At 41.7% G+C, this 24,965-nt stretch overlaps 1 protein-coding gene across 1 annotated transcript; it reads left to right on the top strand.

Moving 5' to 3' along the window:
• Window positions 1-855: 855 nt before the first annotated feature.
• On the top strand, window positions 856-23,316 carry LOC116506478 (thioredoxin). The gene is made up of 5 exons (XM_032214250.1): window positions 856-1,166; window positions 13,239-13,343; window positions 18,873-18,932; window positions 21,853-21,918; window positions 23,114-23,316. The coding sequence occupies exons 1-5, from the start codon at window positions 891-893 to the stop codon at window positions 23,174-23,176; spliced, it is 570 nt and encodes a 189-aa protein (XP_032070141.1). The 5' UTR covers window positions 856-890; the 3' UTR covers window positions 23,177-23,316.
• Window positions 23,317-24,965: the final 1,649 nt, after the last annotated feature.

Raw genomic sequence — 24,965 nt, 5'->3', positions numbered from 1 at the left:
ATGCAAGTTTCAGGCTAGCAACAGGCTTTCCCCGCCCTGATTCCGTGCGGGGGGGGGGGGGGGTGGGTGAATACTGGAAGGGCGTCGAGCTCCAAATACAGTTGAAGTGGGTGGCCATTTAGCCCCGGGCAGCATGGCCGAGAGCGTCCAGAAGGATGGAAACTGACCACCTGCAAGCCCATTTCCTCCATTTACGTTCCAAGAAACTAACTCCCCGGAAAGCAAATCTCGCTGAGCGAAAGGCATTTTTAAGGGATAGTAGTAGTATATAGCTTTTTGTGTGTGTGCAATTGGAATACATATTCATTTATTCATATCTCTTAGCAATTTAAGATTACTGAAACAATCCAACCCAGATCTTACATAATATTAAATTCTTTACAAAAGCTGCAGCTAATTGTGGGGCAATGAAAGATTCCAGTAAGCTTCAGGTTAATTGGAGGGGAGGGGGGGGTTGCAAAATTATTATAAGAAAAACAGAATATATCGCCTCCAACAACTAACACCCAGAGAAACATGGATTAAAACCAGACAAACCATCAGGCAGAAAACAATAAGCTATGAACAAGGAGACCATACGCCCAACAACACTGGCGAGACTATATTTATTGTCATTGTACAAAATAAATACGACGATATTAGATGAAACCAATCCGTTTTCTGCCAAAACTGGAAGAGGCAACAGACGCGTCCCGCTTGAGAACAAGATCTCCTTTCGCCCCACATCGAAAGCTACAGATATGTATTTTTTTTGGCCAAGCATGGAAAGGCGGGAGAAGGGGGGGGGGAGAGAAAAGGACGTATGTGCGCCTGCGCACATCGCCTCCGCCCCGCGGCTGGCGCCTGCGCAGATTGTTTTCCTGGGCTGGGCGTCCGCACTACATAAGAAGATGCAGGAAGGCGGCGCTAATGAGAGCCAGTCTTCAGCCATTGAGAAGAAGAAGGAGGAGGAGAAAGAAGCGGCGGCCCCACCACCACCACCACCACCAGTAGCACCACCGCTAGTAGAAGCAGCAGAGGCGGCGCCAGAAGAAGCGGCAGCAACAACAGCAGCAGCAACAGCAGCGGCGCCAGAGGCGGAGGCAGAGGCAGAGGAGGCGGAAGAGGACAGCGTTACAAGCGAGGAATCGGAGGCTGACACGATGGTGAAGATCATAGGGGACCTGGTAAGCGAGGAGGAGGCTTCATTCATTGGCTACAGTAGGCCTCGCGGTGGACGGAGGAGAGAAGGACCCCTGTTGGATAACGCGCAGAGCAAGCTAGCTCCGGAGCGCTTCTCCGGCCGCTGGCTGCACCCGGGAGCGCCGCATGCTTAACCGCTTTGGTTTTTGGGAGGACGGGCTTTGGGGAAGCCCTAACCCGCCAGATGCCCTGGAAGGCTATACGGTGCTTCGAACGCCCCACGTGCCCTTTCGATCAGACTAGAACTGGAAGGGGACCTTGGAGGTCCTCTAGTCCAGCCCCTTGCTCAAGCAGGAGAGCTTGCGCCATTTCAGACAGGTGGCTGCTGGTCCAGTCTTTTCTTTAAAACCATCCATTGATTGGAGCACCTGCCGTTTCTGAAGGCGAGCCGTTCCACTGGTGGGTCTTCTCATTTTTTAGGACATTTCCTCCTTCATCCCAGGTTGTTTCTCTCTTTGGTTAGTTCTCACCGGTTGTTTCTTCCCTTGCCTTGCTCTGGGCTTTGGAAAACGGTGCCGGGAATTGCTCAGAGCCGGAGTCTCACAAGGCTGGGCAGGGCGCGCCTCTTCCAGCTTCTCTGCCCTGTCCCGAAAATTTACCCTGGAGGCGCCTTCTGTGGAATCGTCGTCTGGCTGAGTGCCAGGCAAAGGGACTCTTTCCCCTGGCCGGATTTGACCGAGCTTTGCTTTCCCTCGACTCCATTCCCCTTGGCCTCGGCTTCTGGGGCCCTTGTCCGTGTTGGAAATCAACGGCGGCGGTCTCCGGCGTCGTCGGCGCCTTTTTGGGGCTCCCGTTCATTTAATTACCTTTTTGGTTTTTACGAGAGCTGGCGAGCAGGATAGAGCGGGCAGGCTGGTTTAGCCAGAAATGACTGGCTGTTCTCTGCCTTCCCATGTTTATTTTTCTCCTCCCCCCGCAAAAAAAAAACAACACCATGGGATTTTCCTTCCCTCTTTCAAAATGCAATGTTGTGAACATATCGGAAGGTCCACCTTAAATAAATAAGACTTAAACCTTGTTAAGGTGCAGGAAAGACAGCTTTAAATGGCCCAATCGGGAGATCTCAGAAATTCATATTTATAGTAGGTTTTGAAGCAAAGGTAAAAAACACCTTATCAGAGCTGTATGTATGTATGTATGTTTTCCCACTTTCTTTCCATTTAGGTTTTCCACTGTTTGAAACCACCCTTTCTTGCAACAGATTTTCTAGCCTATGCAGTGTTCAGGAAGACAGATAAGGGAAATTGCAAGAGAAAGGTTGCAAACCATTACTGTCAGAAATAAATGGAACTCTACTGATCTATAGAGGATCTCTTTGCTCATTGGTCACTTGGAGATTCCCCCCCCCCCCATCTGGTTGGGAACCTTTGGCTGTTCAGAAGTTACTGACCTACAATTCTTGCTACCTTTATCCATTGAAGATGAAGCTCAGTCACTTTTCTGTGGGCTGTGCAAGCTCCTTACCCCTGTCCTTAAACCCATCCACCCCTTGTCTTAATATAAACCTGGCTTGCAAGGGTAGATGGTCTCTATTATAAAAGAACTGGGTGCGCCTTTGGAAGACTTGAAAGACTAGGTTGGGGGAATGGGGGTTAGGTTTTCCAAGAGAAAATCTGTGTGGACATTAAGTGTCCCCACCAACTTGAATAGCATCATCGATCTGGCTTGTTTGGGCTTAGTTTGTTGTCTCTTGCAAGATTGTAGCCTCTTGTGGAAGCAAAGAAGCCATGTAAGGGGCTGTTGATTGATAGGATTGCCATGTTAAACTTGAATCATCAGAGGACGCAGATTATTTTCAGTACACTACTTGGCTAATACTGTATTATGTGTTTGTCTGCCTTCCTGGTAACTATGACACACCTAGGTACTTTTGCAAACTAGGAAATCACTTTTGATAGCATGACTTGAATTTTAATTAGTTGGTGATCTACTTTGATTATTCATCTGACAGCCATCTCTTTTTGTGTATTATGATAATACACACCTTAGAAACATAGTTGGATTCATGTTCAGTACCACGTCAAAACAAATAAATCTTCATTTTTTCTTTGTCTCTACCCATATTCTTCCTGTTGCATCTCTTTTCTATCCTTCTTGCTACCCTGAAATCTTAAAATCTGGTATTGTGGCCATCTTTGGATTTAATGTTACTCACCAGGGACACAAAATTTACTGTGACCTGCTTTTTGTTTCCATCCCCTACTAATCTGTGGGATTGCCTGCCAGCTTTTGAGAATGAATCATACTGTCATGAGAAACTTTTACATGCTATAAGGCTTGCTGACTAATGTAGTAGTGTTGAGGATTAGGGCAATGAGAGTTGGAGTTGAAAGGGAGAAGATTAACTTTCTACAATCTGATTTTTCTCATAGGAAAAATTATTCTACTGATTCAGATGCCTCCAACACAGTATTGGTAGTGTCAACAACATTGCTTTCTTTCTTGATCTCAGGCAGGAATTTTTCTAGTGCTATTGGAAATATCCTACTTCAAACCTGCAAACATCAGCATTGTGTTCTGCCAGTGCATTAGTCCATGAGTGTTCAATTATCTTTCAAACAGCGTGGTCAAGAGCATAAGGTTGAGGAAGGCTGACCAAGGCATTTTGTCTTGCACTCTTCTTCAAAAATGATTCTTATGAAATATTTTAGGGATACCAGCATTTATAGCTCCATCTGATGAAGGAGAAGGATTAATGAACCAGGTAAACTGATATAAGATCACCTGAGGTGACAGTAGAAGTAGGATGTTTTTGGCTTGTGGTTTTGTATTAAGCTTTCTGTAATGCATGGTGATTTAGGAATGCATGCTAAATATGTGGTATCTACAGTATTGAAATGTTGGTATGAATTCAGCCAAAAACCAAGATTTGCTGCTTTCCTTAATCTGATGGTTTATCTTTAGCCTATTTTTTCTCTCCTGAAAAATATTGCTATTTGATTATTCTCCTAACTAAGGAATTGTTCTCCTTGGCATTTTGAATAAACTAAATCTGTTAGAATTTGCCATCTTTGTTTGCTGTATAGTCAGAATAAATATATAAAAGCAGTCAAAAATGGATTTCTTAGAGAAGGCGGCCAATCCTGAGAAAATTTGCACAAAGTACTACCATATCAGAACTTTTTGTTTTGTTTTATATGCTGAAACAAGATTTGCATGAGACATCCTGTTGGATTATATTTCAGTGTCCTTCTATTTTGATGCAGCATTCAAGTTAACCCTTTCTGCTGTGTATTGCATTATTATTACTGCATTCTTTTATGTAACATGAAATGGCATCATTTCTCGTTCCTATCAGCTTTCAAATATGTTTGCCATACAGAGTCCAAAAGATTAGAGTGGGATAAAGCTGATAAGTCTGTCCCGTTTCTCCATCCATCTATCTTCCCACTGCAATTCCTGGCTTCTCAAATATTAAGTGTTCCACAAGAACCAAATGATGAGCCATCTCTGACATTTAGGAATACTAGTTTGAGAAGGGTAAACTAGTGGAGCTACACTTCTGTTGTACTTGATTACTATAACTTTTGAATTCCTGTTCCAGCTAAATTCTAGGAATTATACATCCAACACATCAGGCAACACCTGCTTTGATCTGGAGGGCATCAGGTTGGGAAAAGCTTCAAATTAATAAGCTAAACTTTTCTGGGTGTCCCTCTCTTTCTTTTAAGATTATTATTCTGAGCGTCTTATAAATTATCTTCGGGAAGAATCCGCCCTAGTTACTGAATTAATAATTATGCTATACCTCCTTTCTCCTGGCTTGTTTAACCATCAGAATGGCTTTTAATTTGGCGACCAAGCTTTTATAATTATAAATTTCTAGAGAGATGTTCCATTAGACAAACTAAAATTGCTAATTGAAACCTGGTCCAGTCCCTTGCAGGGCAGAATGAGAGTTTCTGGAAACGGTTGAGCAACTTAGCAATGTGACTAAATTTGGTGGAATTCCCCAGATTGAGTGCGGTAGCACAGATGGTCAACGCATTTGACTTCTACTGTTATGAGTAGAGGGAAATGCCTCCTGTTAACCACAGGTGAGTAAGCAGGGAGTTTGTGGAACAGAAATTATCAGAACCAGAGTGATTTGCCAGCTAGAATGAGGGAAAGTATGGTACTGCTAGCTGACCCAGGAAAGATAACTGGAAATGTCCATGCCGGACATAATCTGCATCAGGAAATTCGGCTGTTGAATTTAAAACTGAACGCCTTATTCAGGAAATTGGATGGTTTAGAAGATATATTAAGTTGGCCAGTCCAATATAAAGAGGCTTCAATATGGTATTGGTCCCCTTGGTCAGGTGTTTCTGAAAATCAACTGTTCTGTCATAGATGCACAGCGTAGTGTAAGGAATTCTTGCCTTAATCACTCATCTGTTAAGAAGGAAGAAAGCCTGGCACAGCCACATGGGGTTCTAAGAGCAGTTCTTGAATCCTCCCTCATTGCCTTTCCTGGCAGCTGGGAATTCTCTTTGAACAACATCACACTGGCTGGGGAATTCTGGGAGTTGAAGTTCACCTCCCTTTTAAAGTTACCAAGGTTGTGAAACACTGATCTAGAAGCTACAGGTCCACCACTTTTCCATTACAACACCGAATTTTTTGTTTATTTGGTCAAAGCTGATTCAGTTCCTGGATACTGAGACTCTTTCCATGTAATAGGCAGTTTCTGATTTGATGTTGGACCACAAACTTGCTGTCTACTTTAAGAAATAACGTCTAGGAGGCACCATAGTCTGAAATGGCCTGCCCATATGTTAATCGGAGGATGTGTTGCAACCCTCATCTAGGTATCCCCAGTCCTGGGTGAGAAAAGAGGAAGCTACAAGCCCAAGTGCTAAGTTTGCCTTATTCTACACCATTGTTACAATAGTGTATCTTGAAACATGGTTACATTTTTTTTCCATGGAGGTTAAGAGGACTTGCTGTTAGTGTTGCTTTTGCCTTATAAACTGCAGGCACAAGGATACAGCTATAAAAGTCAACTTTGCATTATCACTTTGAAATGGGTACTCTCGAAACTTCTTAATAAGGGAATTAATATTGGATGCAGATACATAATGTTCAGCCAGCAACAAATGGCAGATGCCGCAGTGTACTTCAGCTAAAATTTCATAACCCTTAATGGGAAAGTTGGCTGGGAAGACGATGTTTCCAGCCCTAAGTATTATTTTTTAGTTTAATACGCAAAAGTGATACAGCAGTCCTTTCAGCTTATTTCTCTTCTTCTTCTATATTGTACTGCAGTCCATTTGTTCTATTCCCCTTACGTGACCCATTTTAATTGGGTTGTAGAAAAAATGAAAGTCTTTTTTCCAGAGGTTGATCTGAACTGTAAAGTCAGGCAGTGCTGTCAGTTTATAGAGACCTTTAGCAGTCTGATCTAAGACAATATTTGCAAGAGGGAAAAAGCTGAAGGAAGGTCTTAGTTTGTGTGCTTAGGTCTTGTTTTTTTTTGGCTGAATCCACAATTGAGGGCAGCTTCTTGAATTTTCTCTAATTTCTTGTGAATGAGGAAGCTCTAAGTCAATTGGTAAACAACTTTCCAAATCCACTTTGGTGGTTTGTCATGTTCATAATTCTTAGTCTAAATAAACACCCCATCATTCATGCATGCCACTACAAGTAGTCCTCGACTTAGGACCACAATTGAGCCCAAAACATCTGTTGGTAAGTGAGTTTTGCTCCCATTTTACGATCTTCCTTGCCACAGTTGTTAAGTGAATCACTACAGGTGTTAAGTTATTAACCTGGTTGTTAAGTGAATCTGGCTTCCCCCATTGACTTTGCTTGTCAAAGGAGGATCACATGACCCTGGGGCACTGCAACTCTCATAAATATGAATCAGTTGCCAAGCATCTGAACTTTGATCCCATGACCATGGGGATGCTGCAACAGTTGTGTGAAAAAGGGTCATAAGTCACTTTTTCAGTGCCATAATTTTGAACGGTCACTAAATGAACTGTTAAACGTTGAGGACTTATCTGGTGTTAAGCATTGAGATCCTGTGCTCTCAACTAGGGGTGGAATCACAAAGTTTGACCTAGTTTGAGAGCCAGTTCCCCCCCCCCCCCACTGCATGGACCTTTTATATTCTGAAGTCCAGTAAGAATATTTTTAAAAAGCAAATGAGAAGTAGCAGGAAATATATTATCCATTTTACCATAAAAACCAGTTCATGACCCCCATGGTTTTTTCCCCCAAGCACAAGTTGAAAATGAGCAGGTAGCACCTTAAAATGTTTCGCATTCTTTCTTCTTAACAGTCCTATTATACTGGCCAGCAATCCTGCTGATTCAGGTTAGATTTGAATTGAGTGCTTTGGCTTCTACCTAGCCTTATGCTAGAGAAATCAGAGTATGATGCCGGAAATAGATACCTTCATTAAGCATTCATCTGAAAACTAGAAGTATCTGCAGCAAACTGTCAGGTTGGTTGCAAAGCTGTACTGGCTGCAATGTGGTAAATGGAATAGAAAATGTATTTCAGATTAATCCAAAATGCATTGCAATCAATATCCTTTTAAGATAGCCTGTGACTTGCTAATATATCAAACTAAGTCATGGTTTGCTCAGCACAGTCTAATGGGCTGAGGTTCATGCAACCTCTGAAACCAAAATCAGAGTATATTACAGCTTTAACCTGACATAAAAGCTTTTAGCTAGTCATTTTGCTGTAGATTATGTTGCAAGTAGTTCTCGCTTACAACTATTCATTCAGTGATTGCTCAAAGTTACAATGGCACAGAAAAGGGAGACTTATAACTGTTCTTTGAAGTTGTAGCCATTGCAGTGTCCCCACAGTCATATGATTGTGAATCGGGCGCTTAGCGACCGATGCATGTTTACAGTAGTTGCAGCGTGCTGTGATTACATGGTCACAGCAAGATTCCAACAAGCAAGGGGGAAGCTGGCAGAAAGCCACAAACTGCAGTCATGAGACATTGTACTTAATCCTGGGTGATTTGCCAACAACCACAACCAGAACTGCTGTCATAAGTCAGTTCGGTCATGTGATGTTTTGCTTTATGATGGCATCACTTAGCAATGGACTTGCCAGTCCAAATTAAGCAAGGACTATCTATATGGACATGGTGGCTCAGTGGCTAAGATGCTGAGGTTGTCGATCAGAAGGTTGGCAGTTCAGCGGTTCGAATCCCTAGTGTCACGTAACGGAGTGAGCTCATGTTACATGTCCCAGCTTCTGCCAACCTAGCAGTTGAAGTAGAAAAATAGGAACCACCTTTGTTGGGAAGGTAACAGCGTTCCATGCGCCTTCGGCGTTTAGTCATGCTGGCGACATGACCACAGAGACCTCTTTGGGCAGCGCTGGCTCTTCAGCTTTGAAACGGAGATGAGCAGCACCACCTAGAGTCGGGAATGATTAGTCCATATGTGCGAACCTTTACCTTTACTATCTATATACAATATACGTCAGTGGACACACTAAGTATAGGTTGAATTATTCTCCTCAAGATACTAGAAAAAGTATCTTGTTATCCTTTGGATGTGATAAGCTTGCAAATGATCTTCAGGATAGATGAGCTGTAGTGTCTATGGAGATGGAAGGGACAAGCTTTTAAGTTGCAAAAGGCTCTTCAATGGGCTGTATGATACATTATAAATATTCAACCAAATGACTGTTTGCGGGGCCAGTTTTTTTACTATTCTCTATGGACTCAGAATCCTAACACAATATTGAAACTGGCTATAATGCATGATAGAATGCTTTTCTAGCATTCTATGTGTAGTCCTTGCTTACCAACGGCTCACTCAATGACCGAAGTCAACCATGATGCTAAAAAAAAAAAGTCAAGTTACAACTAGTCCCCAAAGTTGCACCCGTTGCAAGTGTCCTTGAAGTCACTTGGCAACTTTGCTACAGCCACATTGTCTTGTGGTCACCCATGATGATTGACATTTGCAAACTTCGCTGCCAGCTTCTGATAGGCAAGGCCAATGGGGAAGTTGGCAGTAAGTCACACATTGTGGTCACATGATGTTACCCATACCAGAATGGTTTGCTAAATGACGGCAACAAAAAGCAATGTTGTAAGTCGGGCACAATCGCAAGAGGTCTTGCTTTATGACAGCGTTCCTTAGTGATGGTGTTTCTGGTCCCAATTGTGGATATTAAGTGAAGACTATTGTATATTCTACTGATGATGCCAATAGAAACCTTCATAACACCTTAATAAGACCAATAACAGACACAGAAGACCAAAAACCAGCCCAAGCAACTGCTGCTTCTTCCTAAATGAATATGATATAGATCAAACTAAGATATTTTCACTAACATTGATCAGCTGAATAGTTTGATTTCAAAGAAAGACGGAGACATTTTTGTTAAACCACTAACCCAAATAGTGTAGGAAATCCAACAATGGCTTATTTGTGCCCCTGCTGATGAACTGGCTGCTTGGATGACTTGAAATGGCAGACTTTCCTTCATTACAATCTTTCCTTTTTGCCAAGGCCCAAATAATTTGAGAAAACAAAATTTGTGCTCCGTGGGGACGCAGCGAGGGCATGATCCACAAGGTGATAGTAATACATTAACTTAAAAGCATGTGGAGAAGCATATGAAATGCAAAGTGTGCAAATGCTTAGCCCTTTGGAATGCAGCCACAAACATTGGTTCATCCTTCAATGTGACTTGAAAGTTACATCTTGATTTTCAGGCAGATAAAATAGGAAAACGTGTAGGCCGGTTCTCCTACTGGGCTGTCTTTAAGTTTCCTCCAGTTGCTGATTCTACAGGGAGAATATTAAGTTAACCAACCCCAACACTAATATAATTGTAATTGTTGTTAATAACTGCACACTTTAAAAAGTGGTTCTTCCAGCTTTCCAAAGGACCTGGGGGGTGGGGGGGAGAAGAACCCTTTAAAGAATTTTTTAGAACTTACAAGATAAGACTCAAAATGAAGAAGGTGAGTCAGTTCCAAAAAAGTAGAGTAAGATGGGAAAGACTCTGAAATGTGATGTTTTCATTCTCCATAGTGAGGGGGGAGGAGTATCCAGAATGGGTTGACTTTATCCTCTCATGATTGGATGGAGTCAGATAAGCTCTTTGAGCAACGCCCCTTGGCACCAGGTATTCCCCAGTTTTACTGACTCATCCGATCGTGAGAGGTTGCACATTCTGGATCTCCAGCACTTTACTAGGATTTAAAGAGAATTTAATAGGACCCATCGAATCTTGCCTCCCTGCACCGCGCACAACCTCCTCCTACAGGAAGGGGACTGCCACCAGCCCCCCTGGGGCGAAACGCTGCCCTGGCCACTGAGTGAATCCGAAGTCACTCAGTGAGGACCTTGGCCGGGCAACAGGAGGAGAGGGCACAAGCCTCCTGAAGGCAAGCCCAGCCGTGGAGGATTGTAAGTCGCTGGAGCGCTCCGTCACTCCCCTCAGGGGTTGAGCGACGAACCGCGGCTTCCCAAACGCGCCAGCGCTGTGACCAGAGGATCGTGAGAAAGCCGAAGAAGAGTCAACTTGGCTTAGTGGTTAAGGCATCAGGTTAGAAAGCATGAGAACATCTTACCACCTTGAAAGCCAGCTGGGTGACTTTGAGCCAGTCACTCTTCCTTAGCCCAATCCACCTCACAGGGTTGTTTTTTTTGTGGGGAAAATAGGAAGGTGTGTTGTGGGATATAAACAAATACAAATAAATAAATGGAGCTGATGGCACAGTCAAGCTAAACATACAGCAACATGAATTTAGTCAGATTATTTATTTATTTATTTGCCTCCTGGCAAAGAAAAGCATGAATAGTTGAAACTTCAGACACTCCCAATAACCCATTGCAGAGATTGACAGAAGGGAAGAAATGGGGATATAGTGGAGAAAAGAGCAAGGACCTCACTCTTCTGGACATGAACCAAAAGGTGGACAGCAGAATCCAGAAAACTGCCCACAGGCTACTATGACTACTACAGTGTCCAGAATGTTTATTCAGATGAACTTGAAGGGCGGGTTTAATCTGGAAAAGCTGGTATGTGCATCCAAGAAATTTGAGAGAACATTGTGAAGGCTTCCTTCCTTGAGAAGCGAAGAAGCAGAAGGGGATTGGCTTGTTTGCTGAAGTCTTAGGTTTCAGGACAAGAGTCCAGCGTTTTTTGGTGCACTCAACTGTGGTGCACAACTCGACAAAGTGGGGATTTTAGCAGCTCTTGCTGTTTGGTTATATTCGTCAGAGATTTTCCACCACCCCCCCCCCCCATTGGCTTTTGAATCATTCTGTGTTTTTTTTTCCTTCCTTCCCCCTTCCTCTATGTGTCTTTCAGATTTATAGGGTTTTTTCTTCTGTCCCCAAACTTCTCAGACTCCAGAACTAATCCCTGGAGTAATTTATTTCCATTTTTGTCTGTCTCATATGGACAGTGTTTAGAATACAGAACAACTGAGTTGGATGGGATCTTGGAGGTTTTCCAGTCCAATCCCAAGCTCGATCAGGAAACCCTATGTCAGTGATGGTGAACTTTTTCAGCACCAAGTGCCCAAACCGGAACGTGTGTGCATGTGCAAGGGCCAGAGCGCCAGAAATCGAAGACCAGTTGGCTGGTGCACATGGCACAATGGCCAGGTGGTCTTTGGGTTTCCAGCACATGCATGTGTGCCGGCCAGCTGGTCTTCATGGGTGCCTGAGCACTGGAAACCAGAAGACCAGCTGGCCGGTGCATGCATGCCCGTTTTCAAGCTGTTTTTTAGACCATTTTCAGGCTGTTTTCTGGCACCCCAGAGCCCACAAAGACCAACTGGTGATGTGCGCACTGGAAATCAGAACAGCAGCTGGCAACGGTGCGCATGCCCACAGAGAGGGCTCTGTGTGCCGCCCCTGGCACGCATGCCATAGGTTCGCCATCATGGCCCTATACCATTCCACACAGCTGCTGTCCAATTTCTTCTTAAAAAGCTCCAGTGATGGAGCACCCACAACTTCCGAAGGCAAGATTGTTCTCATTGCCAGGAAATTTCTCCTTAATTCTATGCTGGATCTCTCTTTAATGAGCTCCCACCCATTACTTCTTCTCCTGCCCTCAGGTGCTTTGGTGGATAGATCAGCCCCCTCTTCTCTGTGACAGCTCCTCAAATATTGGAAGACTGCTATCATAATTAACATTTATAACGTTGTTCTTGTTTCCTAAGAGAAATCTGTATGATTTCCATATGACAGATATGGCTTACAGCTATTTTGAACTCAGAAGCTGAAACCTAACTTAAATCTGAAGTGTCTCTGATTTGCAGAATAATCCCTGTCTGCTTTTTTGTCCTTTGGACCAGTAATGTTGGATAAACCTAGAGCTTTGGGTTGATTTACACCAGGGATATAAAACTCATGTCACCGTGGCGTCACATGACATATCAGCACTTCCCCCCCTTTGCTAAACTGGGTGTGGGCGTGGCCAGCACATGACACTTCCGCCCCATGGCTGGGAGTTTGACAGCCACCATGGTTCAGATAATTTGGGTTTGTCTGCAATAATATGTGAGGCTGCTTTTGAAAGGTTCCTAGAGCCTACAGCTGGTGTAGAACAGTCTGCATGATGGCGGGGGAAATCAGTCTTTTACACCTGTGTTGTAGGTCCCCTGCATATTGCCCGTTGGGTTCAGCTATAATTCAATGGATTGGTCTTGACAGGAAAGATGTAATGCAGGGGTGTCAACTCAAGACCTGTGGGCTGGATCCGGCCCATGGGGTGCTTAGATCTGGCCCTCAGGGCCACCAAGGAAACTGTGAAGGACCAGCACACGACCCTCCCAAGCTCCGTTTTTAGTGGCTGAGGGTTGCAGGAGGCTGTCCCAGCCAAAAACTGAGATTGGGAGCCTGTTTTTGCTGGCAGAGCACTCGACCCACCACAGGCCACCCTGGCATGAATGATGTCAAGCTGGCCACGCCCACTCTGGTCATGCCCTCTCCCCCCCTCCCCCGAGGTCAAATTCAACTCTGATGCAGCTCTCAATGAAATCGAGTTTGACACCCCTGATGTAATGTGTTGGGTGTAAGGAAGTATTTTTTTGCTCCTATAAAATGGTCTTGATTCTTTTTTCCCAGAATGAATTCCAAGCTGAATTGGCAAATGCTGGGACCAAGCTCATAGTCGTTGACTTCTCCGCCACATGGTGTGGGCCGTGTAAAATGATCAAGCCTTTCTTCCATGTAAGTAACTTAGATTCTTTCAACGTTTTGTTTAATAAAGCATGAGGAGAGCAGGATGTTGCAGATGGGGATTCCTTAGAAATCAAGGTTACGTGAAAGAGATGGGTAAGAATTCTTGAACCTAGAGGGGTTGAAATATTTATGTACCTCTGCTCATGCTTATCTTGTGATATTTGTCCGTGCTTTCATGAAAAGCGGGTTGTTGTCTTTTCCAAACTGTCAGTAACAACAGCATTGATATATAGAAACAGTAGCATGTTTCAGTCAACAGAAAAAGTTTACTTTGTTTTGTTTCATTTGTCAGGCTCACATGCCATTCCAATCATAATTTTCCCTTAATTCGGATTAACATCATCATCATTGGTACCTGTGCTATTACTATCATCTTAATGTTCTATTAAAGGCCTTTGGAACGATGCCAAAGATGCTGCGGTTGACCAAACCTGCTGGAAAACACTTCCTGGCCAATGTGTTCTGCACAGATTAAAACAATAGTATAGCAACAAAAGTTAAATCAGTAAATATAATTTCCAGAGTAATGCCACAGCTTTATTAGGACCCGCTCAAAAGACCTAAAAGTGTGTGCAAGTTTCAGATGTTTCAGTACTCTTCCAAGTACTGAAAATGTTAACCATGTTAACAAATAATGGGGAAGGAACATTCTGTTACATTCTCTTACAATTAGACCACATCTTGCATTGCTACAGTCTTGCGACAGAGTTATAATTAAATTATGGTACAGATCACAAACCGGAAGGCTGAATGCTTTTTCTTTCTGTATATGTGAGGCAGGCTTATTATACAAATATGCATTTATGTGTTAACCCTAATATCTACAAGTTATCTAATTAGACATGCCTAATGATATAAGTTGACTGTGTTGGATCTGTAAATGAGAAGTGACAATACTTAATCTGTTATAATAGCTCATGTCTTAGGTAAGACAACAAATCCAAATGCTGCATCAATCAACCTTTTCCAGTAAAGGCAACCAGATATAATTATTTATTCTTTTAACCATGGTCAAAGAAGCCAATCTTACACTATATTGCCAAAAGTATTCGCTCACCTGCCTTTACTCGCATATGAACTTACTGTAAGTGACATCCCATTCCTAATCCATAGGGTTTAATATGACGTCGGTCCACACTTTGCAGCTATAACAGCTTCAACTCTTCTGGGAAGGCTGTCGACAAGGTTTAGGAGTGTGTTTATGGGAATTGTTGACCATTCTTCCAGAAGTGCATTTGTGAGGTCACACACTGATGTTGGACGAGTTTACGTGGCCTACCATTTCGTGGCTGAGTTGCCGTCGTTCCCAAACACTTCCACGTTCTTATAATACAGCTGACAGTTGACTGGAATATTTAGGAGTGAGGAAATTTCATGACTGGATTTGTTGCACAGGTGGCATCCTATCACAGTTCCACGCTGGAATTCACTGAGCTCCTGAGAGCGACCCATTCTTTCACAAATGTTTGTAAAAACAGTCTGCATGCCTAGGTACTTGATTTTATACACCTGTGGCCATGGAAGTGATTGGAACACCTGATTCTGATTATTTGGATGGGTGAGCAAAACTTTTGGCAATATAGTGTATATACACTTTCCTGAGTTTTTAAAATTATTCTTTTAACTCCTTCAAAAATAAGTCTCAGAGGTAGTCTGCTGAGCATTTGTGCTTCAAAGTGAAAAATCTTTAGCAAATTTCTTTTGTATCATTAAATAAAATATATCCTTTTGTTTGTCACTTTAAAAAAAAGTCCTTCCAAATCTTAGCAGAGCTCCTTTGTATATACAGAAGAGAAAAAAAATCAAATAAATGACCTCATTTAATATCTGTTCATCTTTAGAGAATAAGTCATCCATCAGAATCAGTTGCATTATATTTAAATCCACCTTCAAATTAATTTCATAGATGTCCATTGCAGCTTGTTTTGTTTTACAAATTCATTGGAACATGGCCTTTTCAATTTTATCAAGGATTGTAACAACTCTGTCCAAACACTTGGTTGAAAGGTATTCAAAAATTTGCACTAAGGGCTATTGTTCCATTTTCTTTATTCTCTTTCCATAGTGTCCAAAATTCAAGAATTCCTATTATAAAAAACCTTAGGCAATCTTTATTTTCCCATGAGAAAATATCTTCTAAATATTTCAGAAGTATAATTTTGAATCCTCTGGCCCTTTAATTCATTGTTAGGTTTCCAAAATCTGTACACCAATCATCCTTTTCTGCATAGTCCAAAAGAATTCATGTATCTTTAAAAAGTTTACATCAAACTTGCACCGTCTTTTAAGGGGATGGAAACTCATTTGATGAATATAGTAGAACCTTGCCAGTCTGAAAACGTCTTAATCTCTCCAATACAAAAAAGTTTTAAAAAATCTTAAAAAGTAATTAAGATATAAGGTTTAGTTGAGCCTAACATCCATCAAGGCTGTTTGGAGAGTATGTGCTTGATATAATCCTGATTTCTAACCATTCTACTTATAAGGTGACAAAAAAGTCATTTTCCATGGACTACTCATGAGGATAGCCTATCCAGTGTCATATAGATGCCTGTGCCTATCTCTCCTTTGTTCCGGAGAAATTATGGCTCATATCCAACATCTAGCCACAATTCCCTTAGCAAAATCTGACTTGCCACAGTTCTTAAAGACTGGGAATTCTGCTTCTTTTTACCAGGCCTTTCGTGTCTGTTTACTTTACACTTAGCTGTATATTATCCTCCTCTCTCCAGCCCTTATACTTCAGTAGGCTCTGCTGTAATTAAATTAGCTTTGTGGTTGATCCTTTATATTAAATTGTTTTTGTTTTGTTTTGTTTCTCGGGTCTTATCAGTGTGTAGGAGGGTTGCTCCTACAATTAACTTGCAGCTGGCAGGCTGACTGTAGCAGGCTGCATTTTTGGGAGCTATGAGGCTCTGCTACTCTTTATTCAGCTGTGGTAGCTTGAGTCTCTCCAGACCCACTTAGTTTCACCTCATCCAGACACAATTGGCTGCTTCTTTAGTTCTCCAACGTAGTTTCTTTTGTCTCATCCACAACATCCACATCTTCAGAGTGTCTTTCTTTTATTTCCCTACAGTTCAAAGTGTGGTCCTTTACTTTCTTAAAGTCTCAAGAGAATACAAAACCATGAGAAAGGAAAACACACAGCAACTTTTGAGTTTTTTCTTCCAGGGATCTGTAAATTAAAGTCAGTCTCAAAATAGAGATGATAGATTTAGGCGATGTTAGATATTATCTGAGTCAAATAAAATAAAGCACATAAGGAGTAGGAGTAAGACTAACCAGCCCTACAAGTTTTAAAAGCATCACAGCTAAAGGGAGATGTCCATTAAAACATAATAAGGCAGGGACTGTGGAAAAAATGTAAGCAGTATTGCAGCATCTTCAATCCTGTGGATTTTCTGGCCCCATCAAAGGTAAAAGCTGTTTGGGTTGTTGATCTTAGCTGCTGCAATAATCTTGAATGACAGCATTCCTTTTCTGGGACACAACTCAATTCTGAAATGCAGTCTCTTTCCTTTCAAAATGAAGAAATCTATAACAATAGGTCATGTGTTTATAACAGCTGGCAGAATTATTATAATTCCTTATCTTGGTTACACTCTTGGAGACATGGAGTAGTAGTATATGACTAGTCCAGTTATTTGATGTAACAGTATGGCAAAAATTGGGCTTTTTAGTGTATGAAAGCTATAATAGCAAGCAATTTTTTTCCTACTTTGCCCTGGGAACGTCACCTTTTAACTTTTCCTCATTGGGCAGAATCCTTTTAATTTCACTAGGCAAAAGTCAACGAGAGTTTGGCCTCAGAGTGAAGTTTATCTTCTAACATGGACATCCTTCAAAATTGCATGTCCTCTCACTTATTGTGTCTTGGCAGTTGTCATCCAGTAGCCTGGCAATCATAATAGATAATATCAAATCAATCAATCAGTCAATACAGTAAATAAATAACGCATCCTGAATGTTCTCCTCAGTCTCCTTAGGGCTGTGCATTGCTTCAAATTCAAGCCCAAACAAGATGCTTGAGGTTGAGGTTTGTTTTATTTATATGCCGCCCTATTCCCAAAAGGGACTCAGGGCGGCGAACAACTCAAGTGGGAAAGGGAACACACAAATACAAGACAAGCATTTAAGATAGCCAACAACCACACCTGTCAAGAGGGGAAGGGAGCTCATCAACCCCAGGCCTGCCGACACAGCCAGGTTTTAACGGCTTTTCGGAAGGCAAGGAGAGAGGTGAGGGTCCGAATCTCCATGGGAGTTCGTTCCAAAGGGCCGGAGCTGCAACAGAGAAGGCCCTCCCCCGGGTCGTAGCCAGATGGCATTGGCTGGTAGACGGAACCCGGAGGAGGCCGACCCTGTGCGATCTAATGGGCCTTTGGGAGGTAATTGGCAGCAGGCGGTCTCTCAAGTACCCAGGTCCAATACCATGAAGGGCTTTATAAGTGATAACTAGCACCTTGAAGTGTATCCGGAGACCGATTGGAAGCCAGTGCAGCTCGCGGAGGATAGGTGTAACGTGGGTGTATCAAAGTACACCCACAATTGCTCGCGCGGCTGCATTCTGGACAAGTTGAAGTCTCCGAATGCTCTTCAAGGGCTGCCCCATGTAGAGCACATTGCAGTAGTCCAGTCTTGAGGTCATGAGGGTGTGAGTGACTGTTGCGAGTGCCTCCCGGTTCAGTTAGGGATGCAACTGGTGCACCAGGCGAACCTGGGCAAATGCCCCCCTGGTCACAGCCGACAAGTGATGTTCTAAAGTCAGCTGTGGGTCCAGGAGGACTCCCAAGTTGCGAGCCCTGTCTGAGGGGTGTAAAATTTCACCCCCCAGCCTGAGTGATGGAATACTAACCAAATTTTGGGGAGGGAAACACAACAGCCACTCGGACTTGTCTGGATTGAGCACAAGCTTGTTGGTGCCCAGCGCTAGTTTCTCTTGGGCTTTAGGCCTGGGGGAGAAAAATGCATTGCAGATGATTTAATTCGGCATCAACAGGAGCTCATCCCACCACGTGTTTAGTGTTTTAGGGTAATTGGTCTCCATAGTCTTTGCTGTTTTAATTAATGAAAAGATAAGACTCTATTTATTTGTCTTTGGCAGATGAAGATGGGTCATTGTCTGTCTCCTCATCACACCCCTAATTTGCCAGGTTGGTTGTTTTTCTCCAAACTGGTGGGTAGACAGGTTCAGAATTCCTTTAAAAACAAGGCTAGGACTTGCAGGTAGATTTCAGGTTTTGCCCACTTGTTTCCAATACTTGAGGGTCTTTTTCATACCCTGTTTGTATGGATACTTTCTCCAAAGTGCAAATGCATAGTATGGCCAACAGTAAGATACGTTGGATGAGACGTTCAGGAAGATCTAGCAAAGCCCAGTTGTGTATATTAATCAATTGTGTTTTAAATTTAAGCTCCATATGCCTAATAAGGAATAATAGTATGTAAGTGCTAATTGAGATCAGCAAGCATACTTTGTGTTCAACAGTTTCTTTTTTCCCCCTTTCATAACAGAGCATGGTTGAAAAATATCCAGAAGTAGTCTTCATTGAAATTGATGTGGATGATGCTCAGGTAAGTTCTAGAGTAGCACTCCCAACTTTGGACAAAGGCAATGCCGTGTATTCTCATAAAATCTTTGGATTTAGGCACAAATGCTTGTAACCAAACAACATGCTATATGTAATTCTAATTGAGGGTTTATGTTTCATATATTGTTTGTTTTTGTTGGTTTTTGTTTGAAAATAAAAAAATCCTTGGATTTGTATAACTTCTAGTTATGTAAGGCTGAATAACTTAGCTTTTGGGAGGTGAGAAAGTTCTTTATTTTTTTTATAGCACAAAGTGAACTTGTCATTGTGATTTGGGTGTGGAGGAATGTATGTGCAGTTAATTTAAAATGGCTTCAAAGCCATTTAAAAATGTGCAGTAGCCACTTAACCTGCCTGCCATCCTGGGACTTACAACTTTCTGCCAGTTTCCCCGATGTCATCATTGTGGGAAGCCATCTGGAAGTTGCCTTGCCTAACAACCACGGGGTTCAGTTAACAACGGTAACCAGGACTAAAGGGGTTGCCATTTCTAAGCGATGTTGTCATGCTGCTTGACTGCTTCATTTAGCGATGGAATTTTGATATAATTGACATAAATTGAGGGAAACCCGTGTATGTTTAAACAGCAGCAGCTTAGTAGCAAATACAACATATATTTTTAATAGTTTGCTCTAAAAACTTGAAATATGGCTCCTCTCCAAACACGGAAACCAAGCCCATTTATTTCAGTGTCTACTCTAACTAGCTCAACTATCAGGCGTTCAAATAAAGGTGCCATAGATTAAATGTTGAAATATTACATATACTACAAATACATGTAATATGAGGTACAGCCGCTCCCTTTAAAGGAAGGAGTGAGTGTAATTGTTTTTCTGAATTGTGCAGATACAAGTGAGAACTTTAGGCAGCTTTCATCAAATTTCGTTGAACAAGTCAAGACTCAACAGTGCATTGAGCCATTCTGGATGGATCCACATAGCATATTAAGACAAAGCTGAACATATTATAATTTATCAAATAGGCTTCATACATTTGCCTACCGTACATAAATTGCATTGGGAAGCCTGATATTAAATCAGTAACATGTTTTGTTGATCGAATTATTATCTTGTCAGACAAGTTAATTTAGAAATGTAGCATGTGAAACAAATTTTTTGCAAGTGTGCCTTTTTATATAAATGAATCCGAGTCGCTTGAAATAAAAGTACAACTTAGTTTTTGATCTCTTGATAGTGAGATATTTGGCAGTGATTAATTTGTACAAGATGAAGTACAGCTTTTCCCCAAGTGTAAGGCAGAGTGCTAATTAAACTTGTTTTACTTAGCTTGGAAGCAAAAAGGGCCATCAGAAATAATAAGCTTTTATTAGCTTGATGAGTAAACACTGCCTAAACTTAAAATTACACATAATAGTGTCTGCAATTGGCCTTTAAGAAAACCATTAACATGAGTAGATGACATCTAAATTAACTGCTGGATTAGAGAAAGCTACGTTTGCTTCCCTCAGGTGGGATGAAAATGGATGGGAATGTTTTTTAGTTCTAGTAAATTTTAAAAAGGGGAGTGTTCTCATATTTGACACATGTTACATGACAAATTGTAATTCATCCTAAAATGCTGAAATTGCAGAGTTCCTTTCACTGCAAAGGATATCTCCAGATTGCTAGGCGTTGCCTAGGAAATCTTATTAATTAACCCTGTGAGTTGTAGTTTGGCCAATGCTGTCAAAATAACATAAAGCCCACAAGTCTATTCTGGCAAGAAGGAGTTTACTAGAAAATGTAGCCCAAGTCTTCACAAGATTCTTGGCATTTTCCAGTCATTCATAACACAAATTATAGAAATATAAGGCAGGAAAAGAATGCACTGGAGAGTAGATGATAAGAGGAATTCTATCAGCGGCTTACAGTATTCTTACAACAGATGGTCATAACCTTCAGATATCCAGGACTATAATTTCCATAAGTCTTATTTGCATTGCCAATGGTTAAGAACTCTTAAGTGTGTGATGTTGTATGTGCTGATAGCAGCAAGAATACTTTATGCACAAAAATGGAAGGATACTTTGATTCCCACAACAGACAAATGGCTCAGGGGTGGTATTTACTTACCTTCCCTACCGGCTTGCAAATGTGAGCACACGCATGCATACGCTCTACCTTCCACGCATGCACTTTGCCTAATAAATGGGCCGAAATGAGATGCTGTAGAGCTGGGGTGGGTGGACGGGGCCACCCACTATTTCTGCTATGGGTTCGGGCGAACCCGGCAGAACCAGCAGAATATAACCACCTGGAATGGCTGCAAAAATTGATGGAGTTAGCAGAGAAGGCTAATCTGACTGCTTTGCTTAAAAAAAAAAATACAACTTTTTTTCTACTTGGAAACCATTTCTGCACTTTATGCTTGTGGTGTAAAAAAGTGAAACTTCGCCTTTCATTTTTGCCAATTAGATAGGCTTGATGTTATAGAAATGGCTAGTATATATTAATATATAAAAGTAAACCTTTGAGATATCGTGTTATCTTATACCAAAAGGAGTCAGAAGACACCTTTTTTTTCTCTTTCCCCTTTCCCTCCTTATCTTTCCATTATCTTTATTTTTCTTTGTATGTTTTGTGTTTTATATTTTAAGAAACCAATAAAACGTGTTACCTGGAAAGAAGTCTATCTCTTCTGTGATATCTGGAACTTACCAAGTTTCTTATTTCACTAGAGTTTGTTTCACTTTTCTTAACCTCTGAGATACTCAGAAAAAAACGCCCACCTATGACTTATTTTGATACAGATTTTTGTCTCTTCGTCTCTGCAAGACACCAATGCTGCATTTTGCCTTAGTTGCAGTATGTGAATGACAGAAGGGAAAAGAATTCTGGGGCACAAAGAATTCTGCTCACGTACCATGTCAAACTGATTGGAGTAACCTTTTTCATCTCTTCTAGGATGTGGCCTCACACTGTGATGTGAAGTGTATGCCAACATTCCAGTTCTACAAAAATAATGAAAAGGTATTTGCTCTCAGATTTCCAGCAAAACATGCACTGAGCTTGAATGTTACTTGCAGGGATCCAAATGCATTCTCGCTTTTAAAAGATTTAGTCTGAAATCTGGTACATGGTGACATTCATCCTGTCCAAGCTGCCACACTTCCAGGTAGTCCTCAACTTACAACAGTGCGTTCAGTGACCCTTCAAAGTAACAACATAACTGAAAATAGTGACTCAATGACCATTTTTCACATTTATGACCGTTGTAGCTCCCCATGGTCACGTGATTTACATTCGGCTGCTTGGCAACTGACTCACATTTATGATGGTTGCAGTATCCCAGATTCACATGACCTTCTTTTGCAACCTTCTGAAAAGCAGTCAACGGGGAAAGCAGATTCACTTAACAGCCATGTTACTAATTGAACAACTTCAGTGATCCGCGTAACACATGTGGCAAGAAAAGTCAAAATGGGGCAAAACTCACTTAACAAATTTGTCACTTAGCAACCTATATATTTGGGCTCCATTGTGGCCTTAAGTTGAGAACTACCTGTACTTTGTTCCCCATGAGCTTTAAATACTAAATAAGAGGTATTCCTTTGTGTAATACTAATATAGTATCTTTAAACAGGCTTGTGAATTAGGCCACAAAATCTAGTAACCTTGGGTTTTGGGAACCAAGATCGGAATATATGCTACCACCCTTGTTAAAAAAAAACCTAGTAGGATCTAGGAAGAGTTTCTTTTCCAAAGCAGGCCCAGTTCTCTGGAACACCCTTTCCTTCTGGAATCTCAGAGCATCCCTCTTAGCCTTCCAGAAAGCTAGAAAGTATTGGCTTCTCCCCAAGTGGGATATGGTGAGGTTGAAGTCTGGGGATTGAGGTGTTAGATCAGTGTTTCTCAACCGTAGCTGGGGAATTCTGGCAGTTGAAGAAACACTGTTAGATGGTGTAGTGAATGATGGTTGGTAGCAGATTTGAGGTTTTATAATTGTGAGCTTTCCAGAGTTGTGTTTCATAGGATGGGTGACCATTAGTCTTTAGAAAAGTATATTCTTCATGGTAAACTGCTTGAGGAAGGAGGTTGCTAGATGTTCACTTCCTTGATGATCATCATGGAATCAACATTAAATAACCATTTAATGTTGACATCTGTTAACAAGTGGGTGACTCTTCAAGTAAAAAGCCTTAAACTTAAACTCTCTGTATTTCAGGTGCATGAATTTTCCGGAGCAAATAAAGAAAAGCTGGAAGAAGCCATTAAGAAGCATATGTAACCAAAGGTCCTTAATTCATGACTGACTGTTAAATTATAGCCTTTTCTACATAACACACTGATCAAGTTAGAATATGTATTCAGATACACATTGACCCTTCAGTCTGTAAATGAAGATAATAAAAATATATATAAAAGGTTCTGTGTCTTGTTTGAACAAATCAATTTACCTGAGTAGCAATCTTGTTACCGTATCTAGTCTGCCTTCAAGATCTTGTGACTGTCTGTGGGTGAGTGGGCTGTGTACATACACTGATACGTTGGCACTTTTCCCTACATTAACCCTTCTTCCCAGGGAAGAAAGGATTTGAAAAGGTGCTTTTTCCAATTGGATTTTATTTTTTCTCCCTGATGTTTCGCTTCTTCAGGTCTGAAAAAGACTGAAGAGCTGAAGAAGCTTCTTTGATGAGATGTGAAATATTTTCAAAGAAAAGAACCAAGAAAGTCCAAAGTTGCCTTTTGGAAAAAGCCTCTTTGGGACAACCATGACCTAGATGATCGAGAATCTCCATAGACACTTTGAAAGGGAGATTTCTTGGATAAAGATACCATCTGCTTAGATGGGATGACCAGCAAGCAGCCATACTTTCATGTTATAAAACCAAATACAGCAAGCCTAGCATGTAACTTATCATACCTTACTATCTTTTGTATATTCTTATTTGGATTAGAACTGGGCACAAATGACTTTTTAAATTAGTGTTCTATCAAAATGGTGGATAGGGAAGTTCAGAAAACAACTCTTCTGGGAATGGAGAAGTCTCTAGTGATTTATCCCCTATAGCAATGATTGCTAACCTACCCACCCCACACACGTGCATGTGATTACATGCTCCGCAAGCGTGCACGTGTCCATGCGCCCTGCACATGCGCGTCAGAGACCCAAAAATCAGCTGGCTGGCAGGAGGCGCATGTGCAGTGGAGCTGAGCTGGGGTGATGGCTTGCATGCACGTAGAGAGGCCTCTGCTTGCCACCTGTGGCACGCGTGCCATAGCTTTGCCATCACAGCCCTATAGCAATGGCAGAAGCTCTGCAGCTAAAGAAGTCCTTCAGATGTTTTCTTCCTGATACCTCACTTAAAGAGTTTTAAATGAAACTCAACAGACTTCCGGAAAGATTAGTGGGAAATAAAAACCAGTGCACTCCTACAAACCCTTTGGCCTCTCATAACTAAAGAAGAGCCGTAACATTCTATCTATGAGACCTTTTTCTTCTTCTACCATATAAGACTTGGGGGACACTTGAAAGGTGAATACTTCGAGCTGAACTTTTCTTCTTTTTTATTCTCTTCTCTTTGAGGTTTGATTTTTTTTTGTGTTGATGTATTTGCCCCCCCTTCTTTCCTTTCTTCCCTGATACGAGCCCCCTCCTGTACTTTTTTTAGATCTCTCTATGGGACTATATTCATATATATTTTTCCTTATAGATAGCAGCAAAGTAAGTTGGAACATTGCTTAAACTGGTAGCAGACAGCTTATGAACCAGTGGGATATTCTTAACTTAATTGATATGAGCTGGGCAAAGGGGGGGGAAAAAAACCTCGGCATTACCTACTCAGCCATCCCCATCTACAACCCCTCCAATAACACACAGAACTTTAGACAATATGGCTGGGGTAGAGAAGGCACCCACATTGCAAAATATACAGACAACTTTGCTATCGATACAAAATAATATGGCTAGGAATCAAGAGATCACCGAAAAATCCCTGGCCGACATTAAAAATGAAATGGGAGACATGAGGGGTGAAATGAAACAGCTGTATTCACAGCAAAAGGAGATCTGGGCA

The sequence above is a fragment of the Thamnophis elegans genome, chromosome 3 (genome assembly GCF_009769535.1).
Source record: "Thamnophis elegans isolate rThaEle1 chromosome 3, rThaEle1.pri, whole genome shotgun sequence".
In the NCBI taxonomy this organism is placed as follows: Eukaryota; Metazoa; Chordata; class Lepidosauria; order Squamata; family Colubridae; genus Thamnophis; species Thamnophis elegans.
This window is presented reverse-complemented; position numbering and strand designations above follow the sequence as displayed.